At 42.3% G+C, this 13,174-nt stretch overlaps 6 protein-coding genes across 6 annotated transcripts; 1 reads left to right on the forward strand and 5 right to left on the reverse strand.

The window, feature by feature from the left end:
- Positions 1-270: 270 nt before the first annotated feature.
- On the reverse strand, positions 271-2,139 carry ATC70_000085 (uncharacterized protein; the record flags this gene model as incomplete). Its single annotated transcript, XM_064819507.1, has 5 exons — positions 271-330; positions 385-420; positions 838-1,000; positions 1,074-1,848; positions 1,908-2,139. 5 exons carry the CDS (start codon positions 2,137-2,139, stop codon positions 271-273), a joined length of 1,266 nt encoding a protein of 421 aa, XP_064679714.1.
- A 452-nt stretch (positions 2,140-2,591) lies between these two features.
- Positions 2,592-5,921, forward strand: ATC70_000086 (uncharacterized protein; the record flags this gene model as incomplete). The annotated part of the gene is made up of 7 exons (XM_064819508.1): positions 2,592-2,847; positions 2,904-3,152; positions 3,230-3,713; positions 3,805-4,168; positions 4,235-4,749; positions 4,827-5,501; positions 5,579-5,921. 7 exons carry the CDS (start codon positions 2,592-2,594, stop codon positions 5,919-5,921), a joined length of 2,886 nt encoding a protein of 961 aa, XP_064679715.1.
- Positions 5,922-7,364: 1,443 nt separating this feature from the next.
- On the reverse strand, positions 7,365-8,852 carry ATC70_000087 (uncharacterized protein; the record flags this gene model as incomplete). The annotated part of the gene is made up of 1 exon (XM_064819509.1): positions 7,365-8,852. One exon carries the CDS (start codon positions 8,850-8,852, stop codon positions 7,365-7,367), a length of 1,488 nt encoding a protein of 495 aa, XP_064679716.1.
- Positions 8,853-8,934: 82 nt separating this feature from the next.
- Positions 8,935-9,852, reverse strand: ATC70_000088 (uncharacterized protein; the record flags this gene model as incomplete). The annotated part of the gene is made up of 1 exon (XM_064819510.1): positions 8,935-9,852. The coding sequence occupies one exon, from the start codon at positions 9,850-9,852 to the stop codon at positions 8,935-8,937; it is 918 nt and encodes a 305-aa protein (XP_064679717.1).
- A 65-nt stretch (positions 9,853-9,917) lies between these two features.
- Positions 9,918-11,010, reverse strand: ATC70_000089 (uncharacterized protein; the record flags this gene model as incomplete). Its single annotated transcript, XM_064819511.1, has 2 exons — positions 9,918-10,741; positions 10,833-11,010. The coding sequence occupies 2 exons, from the start codon at positions 11,008-11,010 to the stop codon at positions 9,918-9,920; spliced, it is 1,002 nt and encodes a 333-aa protein (XP_064679718.1).
- A 1,019-nt stretch (positions 11,011-12,029) lies between these two features.
- On the reverse strand, positions 12,030-12,422 carry ATC70_000090 (uncharacterized protein; the record flags this gene model as incomplete). The annotated part of the gene is made up of 1 exon (XM_064819512.1): positions 12,030-12,422. One exon carries the CDS (start codon positions 12,420-12,422, stop codon positions 12,030-12,032), a length of 393 nt encoding a protein of 130 aa, XP_064679719.1.
- Positions 12,423-13,174: the final 752 nt, after the last annotated feature.

Here is a 13,174-nt window from a genome sequence, read left to right on the forward strand (position 1 = left end):
ATAAGCAGCCAGATTAGAGTTGATTGGCACCCACCACACGAGTATCTAAATGCAAAACTAATGTTAGTCATAGAGTTCAATCCTGAAAAATATTTAACAGCATACCACATTTGCCACGTACCATCATCGTAAACTTGACACACAAGCAGAACAACAACAACAGGATAGGAGGCGGTCATGAGAAACTATAAGAGATGATAGGAAATGTGAGCAACGATGGTACGGCACGATGTAAGATGCACAGAGTGATTGACAACTTACAAATATACTTTAGTATATGCTGATTAGCGAAGATCTTCCAGCAGCAGCACCAGGGGAGGATGTTCTATTCTATATTCAATGTTTAGTCACTGCCATACTTCTCAGATGATGTTCCTTACCTACCGTTATTCCCACAGAGATGATTAAAACGGTGTGATACTAATAGGCAACAGCCACATTCGAGGAGAACCTACTGCGTTATCATCTGGCGTATGCTGCCGATAATATGTTTTTAATAAGAAAGCCACCAACAGAAACATTTGGTCAGATAAATTACTTACTTTGTACCAGAAAATGAATTGAAATTACGGAAAGAAAAGAAAAGAAAAAGGATTTAAAATAATTCACGAAAAAATACTCTTTTTATAGACAAAATTTAAAGTTTTATTACAGCATGTCATAACCATCAGAGTAGTAATAGTCATCAGCATCATCATTCAAAGCCCACTCCCCCCAAACATACGTTATCCAACGATCCGAAAGCTTTTGAAAGTCATCAACGTGTTCCCCCTCCATTGTAAAGCACATTGCTACTATAAGAGAAGAATAGACACACTGCATCATTGTATAACTGACTTTGCTTTTTCCTTCCAGACTGGCATCATTCAAACGCTTCGTTAGCACTCTTTCATAATCACAAGCTCGTGCGTAGTACATGAAATGATAGCTTGGATTATTTTCAATATCAAGCGCAGGTCCAAAGCGATACTTGTAATATTCAACGAAGCGCTTTACAGTGCTACAGACAGATGTGCAATGATAATTAATACTTTATTCAAAGAACTCGCATGACGTATTATTTCTATTCTAACCTCATCAAATCTGCAGAGGAACAGGAACTCCAGCTATAGTCTAGGTAAGATTCACTAGGGTCTCTTGGAACCATTGGGGTTGCGTTTACGCTTCTTGATGCAGCTAAGCGACCAGCAGTAGAGTTGCGGAAATCTTCATTATCATCGTCATCTTCACCCTCATCTGGGCCATCATCACCACCAGGACAATTGCCAGTAGCTCCATTACCAGAAAGAGAAAAAGAAGACGAGAAACCATCAAAAGAGCTACTGTCAGAAGTACTACCAATAGCTCTTGTTGCAGAACGGCGGCGAGTCTTGTGGACAGAAGCCAACAGAGCAGTGGCACCCCAGCTGTTGGTACAACGATGCAAGATGAACCCATACTTCTGCGCATGTGCTTCAAAATACAGAGCATGCTTCAGGATTAATGCCTCATCCACACGACTCCAAGCTGGAACGACCTTGTCATCTACGGCCAAATCGTTGACATAATAGTATTCATCAAGAAGACGTTGGTGATAAACTAGACACATCTTGCGAAGGGCTTTGTATTGAGCAACGACAATCGGATGATTGAAAGCGTAACCCCTTTCATTGACGTCCCCACTTGACTTCATACTAAAGTTAATGAGGCCAAGCAAACGAGTTCTGGCATCAGGGTAAATGGCATTTCCTTGGGAGTTAACCTTGCCAGAGTTGATCCAGTACTCCAAAATCTCAGGGACAACTGGATTTATATCACGAGGGCCACGCAAATTAGGGTTTCCTACAGGAGCAGGAGCCAAGTTACGCGCTAAAATAAGAAATAACAATGTCAATGTCTATTTCAATTCAATGCACATCAGTGTTTACCTGTAGCAATCACTCTTCCGACATCAGTTTTATTGCCAAAAACACCATCATTCATGGGCTGAACGGGAGGAAAGGTAGGAGACAACTGCTTGATGAGTTCCAATAAAAGATCACGATTAAGCTTAGACTCTTCCTTGAGTTCACCAACAAAAGCCTTGAGCTCCAGCATCTCTGTCTTGATAGCATCGAGGGGAGAAACTTGGGTGCGAATGGTTCTGTAGTTATTGTCCATTTTAGTGCAAAAATAATAAATTTAACTTATAAATAATAGTTGATACTTTCCTGAAAACCAAGACACATGTTGCCCTTTTATACGTTCCATCCTGCTCTTGAATTCTATCTTTGCCATTCCAAGTTTCTTAATGACTCACTACTTGTCTTTATTACTTGGACTTGATAGAGTCTTCATGAGTCATTAAGTCAGTTCAAAGTGAGCACCCTCTGTAATAACGCGACTGTAAGTTCGTGTAATGTCAACTGTCAATCATCTTTAAACTCACAGTAGCAAAACATCCAAACATTGAGACACAACCGACACCTTTGTGCAACTTGAAGAGTCAAAAATCACTATTAGTCATAGGTGCTACTATGTACCACAGAGACGATCAAACTACTATTTAAGCTTCACTACACATCACTTTGGTCTTGTTGTCATTCATTTGTACATCACCTTATCCTCTCAAAATGCCTGCACGACGAGTTTCAGGAAACTGCGAAAAGTGCCACATGCCTTACAATTCTGCTAGAGCGTTGAGGACCCACTATGCAAACTCGACTTTTTGCGAGCCCAAGAAAGCAAGAACAGAAGACACTCCCTTATCGAATAGTCAAGAACAATCCCAGGCAAGCATGCATTCACAAGACGATACTCCAACGGCTACCACAAGTAATCAAGGAAATCAGTCATTACAGCAGCATGCTGCAGAGCAAAGAATAGAACGTGAGTTGTGTGAACTATAAGCAATGCATGACGTACCGTTCTAACTCCTATCTAAGTGCCATCAATTGAGTCCTTTTCATACTACAGTAGCTTCACTCTTGAACAAAAGGAAGGCCTTCGACATGTATATGATCTTGACACCCTCTCTTACGCCACTGATTTTAATGAAAGTGAATTGCTTTCATTGAAGCTCCGTGACATATTCGACAAGTATCCAGCATCGAGAGAAATGAGTCGTGAAAGTATATACTTTACCAATACAATCATTAAGAATATAGCAGAGGCAGGAGGTGGCATTGAAAGAGGTAAGCATATGAATACCACTATGTATTGTATCTTCAAACGCACTCACCATATTGACATCTCCCTTTAATGCACAAAGGCATTGTGTTTCCAAAGCTGATTCAGTTCGATACTCTAGAGGCGCGCATGAGAAAGAAGACTGGCGTACAAGCATTCATCTACAAGGTCTGTCCTCAAGGCTGCAAAGTTTATCCCAAGAACGATACATCAGTCCAAGGAGTGTGCAATCACTGTGGAACTCCCAAAAGCGAAGCACAAAATATGAAGGTCTTGAGCATCGGTGATCAGCTAGCAAGAGTCTTGAGTGACAAGTCCAAACGAGATGAGCTCATGTCGTATCGACGTAACTACCAACATGATCCACATTTTTACCGAGACTACTTTGACGGTCAAGAGTACATTAACTTTCAACAAAGACGGAAAAGACATGGCACCAACGTAGATGAGGAACCTATTCTGCTTGCCTTGTATGTCGACGGCTTCAAACCCCAAAGCAACTCTTTTGCTGGCGATACCTTAACGCTATTCCACGTTGTAATTTTGTCAGCCCCTCCACACCTCAGGTGAGTTATCTCTATTTGTATGGGTATAATATCCAATTAGTACCGGATTCTAACCACCAACGATATTGCATTTATGTCTACCAACCCACAGATACTTGGATGACTGGACCGTTCAGACAATGATTGCACCCGGCAAGAAGGCGCCAGTGGATCTTGAAAGCTACTTGGCTATTTTTGTGGACGAAATTCGTGATCTTAGTGAACATGGCATGCTGGTTCGAGTGAATGGTGGTGAAGTTGCCCGAGTAAGCGTTCATTTGGCAATGGCGACAGGCGATCTTGTAGAAGTATCACATTTGATGTTGCATGGAGGAGTCTCCAGTCAGTTTGGCTGTATGAAGTGCCTCATAGACACACAAGGAGGCCAATGCTTTACTCGCACAATCAGAAATTTCCAATACAGAACTCTCGAACAACTGAAAGCACCACTGCCTGTTGGCGTAAAACATGTGTTTGTAAGTGAAGCGATTTCATTAAACAATCATGTATAGTTCTTGTACCAACCATCATCTCTTCTATAGAACATCAAAGGACCATCCATATTTACCACTCTCAAGTCTTTTCCTGCCAACCCATCGTTCTACGGTCTCGACACACTTCACCTACTGAGCATTGGATTAGCTAAGCATTTGTACGAGCTCTTGTCTTCTCCATTGCATCCATCCAAGTTTGATAACCGATACAAGCCCTCTATCGAAGAACTGAAAGAAGCAAAGCTTGATAAAGCAAGTGCCTGGCCTTACACCTTTGATTTAGATCCCAAAGTTCTGGCAAAGATCGGTCAGTATGTGGCTCAGTCAAAGAAGACCATTCCAACTACCTTCAATGCACCATTCAACGACATTTTTGCACCAGGAGGAGTTACCAACTACCGAGCAGTTGACTATGAAGAGTTCATGATTTTCATTGTTCCAGCCCTGATAGCACCACACTATCCTGACTCAATCAGAAAACCTCTTCTGGGTATCGTTAAAGTGGCAGCTTTGGTATTGCAGAAGAATGAATTGCATGCTTCAGACTTACAATTCATAGAAGCGTAAGTATTGGCATCTTGAATAACAAAACCCGTTTTATCCACAGACTAAAAACTTACTTCTTTCTATCTCTGCACAGTAAGGTTAACGATTGGCACAAACTGCTGATCACTGAAATCAAAACCAAACGCCTTCCTATCAAGACCTTTCGACCAAACGCCCATTATTTAGGACACTTGACTTACATGATCAAAGCGCAAGGTTTACCGGCTTCGACTTCCAGTCGATCTATCGAAAGATCCATCGGCAGGTACAAACGCTTGATAAGTGCTCGCACAAATGTTGGTATAAATGCCGGAAACATCATTGATCGTTTGGCAATTATGCGAGCCATCAAGGCATCTACAACTGGTGATGGTACAGGCGATGGTGAAGACAAACTGAATGATCTGGATGCTCGAATCAATCTCTTAGTGCCTCGACGATACGATCCAACTACCTTCGTAAATCTAAAGAATGACAATGGCAACGGAAGTCAGCTCTGGTATCCAGTCATCCACACAACGGTTTCAAGTATCCCAACCTCCATCAACGTCAACACACCTCTTTTTGTCAAGGCTATACAGTCCTACTACGACCGGCAATACTCAACTAATGCTCTGCAGAATGTCCATATCAATGATCAACTGGATATTGTCGTCTCTGGAAGTGCCTGGGCTTACAACTGCACTTATCGTTCAGAATACTATCGCGATCTCACCGGTGCTAATTCTAGAGGAAGCCACTACATCATGGTATGGGCAGAACACTTGAGGTATGCCAATTCACAGGTTCATTATTGCCTTTATCGTTACTCATCAAAACCCACATTGACGTCTGAATTTCCTACAGTAACTCTCGTCGCAAGGTCAAAGCTTTCTATGTAGGGGCTGTTATTTTCATGTTCAAGCTCGAAATTGAGGGGATTGGCGATGAGTTGTTCTTGCTTATTCGATTAGGAAAGACTCATGCTGTTGACGACAAAGACAAGACGATGCCCATAGTGGAGCTGGATGATGACCAGGATTCATCCGCATATCTGGTGTGCACATTTGAGCAGGTCATTTGCCAAGTTGGTCTGATGCGTTTTAGCGAGAATGACAAGAGATATAAAGTGATAACGAAGGAAAAGGTTTTCCGGGCCTCGATAGAGACTTATAAACCTGGAAAAAACTCATTTGTGCTACCTCAATAATAAAGATAAATATAGATTTTATCATCGTATTATTACCCCCAACAAGTTAACAGACATTCAGCTTCATGATGTCGTTCTCCTCTTCTTCGCTTCTTCCCTTTTAGCTTCTGACATCAAAGACATCCCATTCATCTCACTACACAACGCTCAGTTCCTTTAGTATGTGCCGAAAAGCACCATTAATTGCGGAGTAGGTGCCCCAACCTTAACTTGAGTAAAACACTAGTGCGAATAGCACTGTTACCAGACAATGGCATCTTAAAATTGTATGAAATTCCTATTTTTCCTTCATTCAATTGCCAATGCTTTTATGTCTCACCCTTGCTATTAAAACCTAAGCGTGTATACAAAACAGATTCCGACAAATGTCTTCTTTTTTGCCGTCTCCCTCACCTTCCATTCTTTATTGAATTCTTCCTTCTGTTTTCCCCTCGTCCTACTATTACTTAAGGCTTTGAACACTGATTTTTTGCAAATATCAACGAAACACAAGGGCCACGATGGTTAAAATTCCGCCCACAACAATCTTTTTGCTCTTGTAAACCGGAAAGGTTCTATTGAACTGTTTCTCCCGTATCTCTAAGATGATTTTTACCACTTTTAGCATCAAATAGGTGTTTCCTACTGCTTTTAGCGCTGAATACGCTGCTAGCTCCTACTTTGAAGCGGTATTTTAAATACAAAAGACTTTCAAGATCCAACGCAAATATGATTCTGATAAATTTCAGTTTTCCCCTTTCCTTCATGGTTTATACGGTATTCTTCAATGAATGTTTACTTGATCTCTCTTAGTTTTGATAGAATAGTGATAGATCTGCCGTTCAATTGTACACATAGGAAGGTATTACGAAAAAACCGAGAAAAACTTTAGATATTGATATTGTGCTTAATTTCCTGCCTAAACATGCAGAACAAAAAAGCTATATAAGAACTAGACACCTTGATAAACACAAAAAAAACTATCCTGAACACCGCATGTGCAACAATCAATTTTCAACTGCGAGATAAAGTGTTTAGAGGCCATTCTCTTTAGATTTGTTCCGGAAACGTATATAACAAACTAGATGTATAAGAAGAGGAAACATTGGGCAATCGTATTATTATTCTTGAGCACCCGATGACCCTTTGGGAATTCATAAATTGACATTTACTCGAAAAATATGCCTAATTTGCTTCTTTTTACATATGTTTATAGATAGATTTTGAAACCTTCGTTAGGCTATAACAAACTATACGTGCTGCAATCTTTATTTCAAAGTTTTATATACTCAAAAAAATGTGTTTTTGTGTAATATATTTTGTCCTTACTTCCTCAAATGGTTAAGCATTTGATGTACCTCCATTTTTTGTGATACCACTGATAATTCTTTATTGAAAAAAAATCCAATGCACCTTCAAAACCCCAATTTTGGTGCAAATGATCTAAGTCTTGGTGCTTTTGCTCTAAACTTGATGTATTTGCACCAAGGTTTTCGCCGTAGTGTCTAGTAGTGCATTCGATGCTTTCATGTATGTATTGATAGAGTCCTGCAGAAGAAGAAAATCCGAAAAGTTCTTCAAATAGACTAATGTGTCATCTGCATAGGCTAGAATTTTGTACTTAATTGGATTGCAACGGGTGGGAGAGACTGGCGGAGTGTTGCGAGGGGAGGCTGGCGGAGGGGATGAGTTGGCAAGGCTTTCGGTTAGATCGTCCACGCCGGCAGTAGGTGATGGATGTGGTGGGGCTTCTTGTTGTACATGGAAACCCTCAAAAGTAGGGTTCTGTTGAATGGAGCGGAGGAAAGGGTCAAAAGCAATGTTGAAAAGGAGGGGACTGAGTGGATCACCTTGGCGAAGGCCTCTTTCTTGAGAAAGAGGTACCTTGGTGATGTGGCCATTAATGTTGATCTGAATGTTAGTGGAGAAGAAAAGTGAGATGATACAGTGTGTTAAAGATTGTGGAATACCAAATTGGAGCATAATGTGTTGAAGATATTCGGGATGAATACGATCATATGCTTTTTCTTGATCCAAAAGAAGAGCAATGGTGGATGAATGGTTGGTAGTAGCTAGAAGTTTGGTGGTCTGTAATTCGAAGCCGTGCTCGCCAATGAAGCGGTTCGGCATGAATCCAAGTTGTTGGGGGCTGATTAATTGTTGCATATGTGGCATCAGATGCTGGTGGAGCAGGCGTGTGAAGATTTTGGCATCGCAGTTGATTAACGAGATGGGACGAAAATTCCTCAGGTCTGTGAGATCGCCCTTTTTAGGGAGCAGGCACATGCAAGTAGTGAGCCAGCTGTTGGGAAAGATACCGAGGGTAAGAGCCTCCTTGAAGACGGCATGGGCAAGTTGGGCTGTTTGTTGGTGGGATAATAGCACCGCTAGGATTTCATAGGGTAGGCCATCTGTACCTGGGCTGCTATGGTTGGGCGACCGCTGTACACCAGTCATAATCTCGTCGATGGTAAATGGCGTCTCCAAGGTGGGTTGGCTGTTTACTGGGATCTGTGCTGAGGCAGGGATGGTGTTGCAGAATTCAGAGATGCTGGTATAATCTATGGGGTCAGTAGTATATAGCTTACGATAAAAACATACTGCAGCATCCTGCATAGTCTCTGCCTTATCGCAGATGGAGTGGGTGTCTGGATGTTGGAGAGCTAACATGGTGCGTTGAATTTGTCTAGTGGCGATTGTGCGTTTGAGGTATCCGGCAGACGTTTCACCCTGTTCACGCCACATTTTACCCGCACGAATGCTTTGTTGGATGGAGATCTCCTGTTGCAGATCGCTGATCGTTCTCGGAGAATGGTTGGTTGATTCTGATATCGTTTGAACAACTGGTTGCGTTTCCTTTGAAACCGTTTGAGCTGTCGGTTGCGCCAAGAGCTGTGGCGGCGACCAATGCGACGGGCAATGGTTTTCACTACGGCCTTGAGTGCATCCCATTGTGCTTGAGGGGAAGTGCCTAGTTCCTGGAAGAACTGATCTAACGCCTGGCGGATTTCGGTGACGAAGTGCTCGTTCTTTGCTAGCTGGGGATTAGCTCGCCAAAGTCCAGTACCCTGTTGAGAGGAGGAGAATTGAAAGGTGGTATTGAGGATGGCATGATCAGTCCATTGGGAGCACATAAAATCAATGGAGGACGAGTGTAGTTGTTGAAATAGCGTTGGTGAGCAGTAGACATAATCGATGGTCGACCGTGAGGTCCCGCGACGGAATGTTGGTAAAAGTGGCCCATCATGTTTTGAGTGGGTAATTCGATGAGGTGATTGCTGAGTAAGTCATGCCAGCGATGTTGAGCCAGCATGGCAGAGTGGTGGTGGGGTTGATCTGACTGTATAGGGGGAGAGAAAGAATCAGTAGTATAGTTGGTATTGTCAATGGCATAAGAGGTAGCATGATAATTAAAGTCCCCTAGTATAATCAGAGATTCACGATCCACTGCAATTGTGGATGGTTCCTCGGTAGATATTGGAGGTGGTTGGATGTCAATGGTGATGGGAAAGGTGTCCAGAGCCCAGGTATCGGGGTGAAAGAGTGGAATGGTAAGCAGTTGTGAATAAAAGTGGGCTCTGGACGACGCCGTGGCAGGAGCATAAATATTAACGAGTGTGATGGGTGAAAAGAGTGCATTACAGTGTGTTACCTGACACACTATAATCCGGTCATCAAGGGTAACGTTGAGCGGTTGGATGACGATTTTTGGGTTGAGGGAGACAATACCACAGTGGGATGTCCAGATGCTGGTGTTGGTTTGAAATTGCATATTCAGTCGTTCACAGACTGATTCGGTAGCATGGGTTTCTTGAAAGCATAGAATGTCATATTTCACTTCAGGATTGCGAAGGAATCGTACAAATTCGGAACTGGTGGTTGGGTTGAAGAGCTTACTAACACTTCGACAATTGAGTGAGCCTATCTTAATAGTTGATCTATAATCTGTCATAGGTGGGTTAGTAGCATAGTGTGTCATAGAGAAGGCATAAGGGTGGGGATTCATATAGTTACTAATTAGGTCACGGGGGCTGAAGTCTCGTCAGCTCGGATAGTGGTGTTTGCCTCGCTCATGGTGAGGTCTTGTTCAGCGGCGGTGGGTGTAGTATTGGTTTGTTGACGCTTGTAGGCTGGAACATAAGCTGGTTTGATGGACTTAGCTAGTTGATCATACTCGTCTTCAGGAATGAAGTGTTGCTTGAAGCAGAAGAAGCGGGCCACTGCCAGCTGGTGGTGCGGATCCTTCAAACGCCCGATGATGACCTTCAATCGAGCAAGAAAAAGGCGGCGACATTCGGCAGCCAGGAAAGCAGGGTCAGAGTCAGTATACTTGGGGTCACGCAACGTGATAGTATCCATGGGGTCGAATTGGATAGGTGCCAACTCGTACTTGGTCAATTGGGCTTCCAAGGATGGGATGTAGTCTATGTGGACGAGAAAGCCACAAACATGACGGTCGGGGAAATGGATATCCAAGATCCGCTTGTTGTGGATGCCCATAGCATGGAAGTTATCCCTCATTTGGCTAATGGGCGAAGAGCTACGGTTGGGAATGTAGACAAATCGGTAACCATGGTTGAGTGAAACGACCGAAAATTGACGAGCAGCAGCAAGATCGGCATCGTTAACATTAAGGTTGAGAGGTTGAAGCCTCTTTCGAGGTATGGTTTTAGCTTTGGGACATTTGACGGCAGAAGGGTCCGCTTGTTTCTTGGCGACGTCGGCAAAAGAAGGTTGGGCCACAGTAGTTGAAGGAGGTGAGGCAGCAGTCGATTCAGGGGCAGGGAAGGTCTGCGGAGCTTGCTGTGAATCAAGTTGACGGATCCGTTGCTGAGCATCCTCTAATTGTTTTTTTGGTGTGATCCAAGGAGGAACGAAGGGCCATGTTCTCCTGGATGAGAGCTTGCATCTCAAAGATTTGGGATGCTTGACTATTGAGGCGGGCGTAAATGTCCTTGAGATAGTCAGGAAGATTGGGCACGGAGTGAATGTTGAGGTCACTTAGTGAAAGAGGGGAAGGTTGAGTAGGGATCGTCGTGGTTGAAGCTATGTTGGGCACGGCTACTGGAGGAATAGCGTTAGCAGCAGGAGGTAGGGTATTCTCGGCCATGGCTTTGGTGATGGAACGGGTGAGTCGGGCTGTAGCTGTAAACTTGGAACGAAGACTAACAGATGAGGGAAGAGGGGTAAGTGTTTTTCTAGCTAACGTGGAGAGTCGACGTTTAGTGGAGGCAGACGGGATGGTGGGTGTTGTAAGGCAACTCTTAGCGGTTGTAGAGACTGGCTTGGGTGGAGGAGTGGGTGTTTTACTGCTTGAATTTGTTGGGGTTTTCACTTTATTTACTTCTGTTGTTATTATTTGTTTTATCGCGTTAATATTGCTGTTCTCGGGTTTTGAAAGGCCCTAAAAACAATTTAGACGAAAGGAAGGTGTAGTTTTTTTTATTGCAGATTGGAACGTTTTTGAAAAAAATTTAAATTCAGCAAGACTCTTTCCCCCGTTCTCGCGTATTCATCACTTTTTATAAGTTTTTGATCACGCCATCTTCCACTTTAATACAAAAAAAAAGATCACGCCATCTTCAGGACTAGTGAGGGGCTCTTTCGCTTATACATCACTTTTCAAAGGTGTAGGATAAAAAGGGTGTATAAAAGTCAGGGTGTAATCCGGATAATAGATAGGCCGTTGGGGTATAGGGCGCAGGTAGGGATAGGGTGTATAGGTGATGGTAGATACAGGATGCATAGGGTGTAGGTAGACCTAGGGAGTATAGAGAGTAGGGTGGTATATACTGTAGGGGGAAAAACTGTCCCGTTCTTTTAAAATTTTGTCTTTTTGCACAAGTTTTTGGTCATTTCTTTGTATACAAAGTCGAAATATATATCGTTTGAATGAGAGAAAGTAGTGCTATCTATACATAATTATAACTTTTTCAAAAACTAAAATCCAATGATTTTATTGGTTAAAAAATAAATATAGAAAAATGTACATTTTATTATAAAATCATTAACAGTGAGTTGAACCACCTTCGCTCTTGATGACAGCCTTGATTCGGACAGGCATACTATCAATATATTTCTGGCACTGTTTTTCTGTTATTTTGTACCACTGAATGTTAATACGCCGCTCTAATTCTTCTTTTGTAGAGGGCCTAGTGGGATATTAAGACGAAGCTTTAGGAGATGCCAGACATGTTCAATGGGATTAAGATTGGGACTTTGGGGTAGCCAATCCATAATTTCGTCTAGGTTAAACCCATTGTCGGTGAACCATTGTTTAGTAATGCCCGATGTATGCGGTGTTGCTCTGTCTTGTTGAAATCGTACATCAGATGGTGTCTTCCCAAAGTGCTCAAGAGTGTCGTTCAATGGTGTCTTCAAAATATCGACATACAAGCCCGAGTTTATTGCGTCTTCAATAATGGTAGTACCATAGCCAGGCCCCTCCGCTGTTATACAACTCCAGAACATGACCCCACCGTCATTTCCCTGCAACTGAGACTTGACTTGATACGACTGCATGATTCGGCCAACATTCGTTCAGTAAAAAGAATTACCATCTGAGCCTCAAAGGTTTATTCTTGTTTCATCCGAAAACACCCAACGACGCCAATCAGCAATAGTAAGATGCCAATGCTTTTTAGCCCACGCCAATCGAAGCCGCTTGTTTATCTTGCTAACAAAATTTATCTTTGCTTTTATTCGAGATTTAAGACCATTTCTTTTCAATGACTTGCGGATGCCACCAATTGACATATCTTGACCCATCAATCTTAAACTTTCTTGCGCTGCTCCGGGACTATCTAAAGTACCTGATCGAAGTTCTCTTGACATTAGGGACATAGTTTTAACAACAAGTTTTTTCGGTCTTCCGCCAAGAGGTCTAGCTGGGTCAGGGCAATATAGTTTTCTGAGCCTTGTAAGGGTAGAGTTACCCACTCCTGGATACAAATTCTTTATCTTTGAGAACGAAAGACCACGTTGGAGCTGTGGAATTTGAGGCTTGATAGACTAAAATTCACAGAAAAAAAAATAAAAAAAACAGTAATGTCAACTTGATAAAGGTATGTTTTATTATCAAACTGACAGATGTCAAGTAAACTGAAGTATCTCTACTGGCCAGGTAGATGATCCTTCTTATATACTACAACAATGGATAAAAGTTCTATTAATTAGATTAAAAAATAAGTCAACTCAGATCAACTAATGTCTAATCATGCTAAAAGACAACTCCAGCAAGCTAATCATGATTTAGCTCTGTCTAAATGAATAAT

The sequence above is a fragment of the Mucor velutinosus genome, assembly GCF_035048745.1.
Source record: "Mucor velutinosus strain NIH1002 chromosome Unknown tig00000034, whole genome shotgun sequence".
Taxonomy (NCBI): domain Eukaryota; kingdom Fungi; phylum Mucoromycota; class Mucoromycetes; order Mucorales; family Mucoraceae; genus Mucor; species Mucor velutinosus.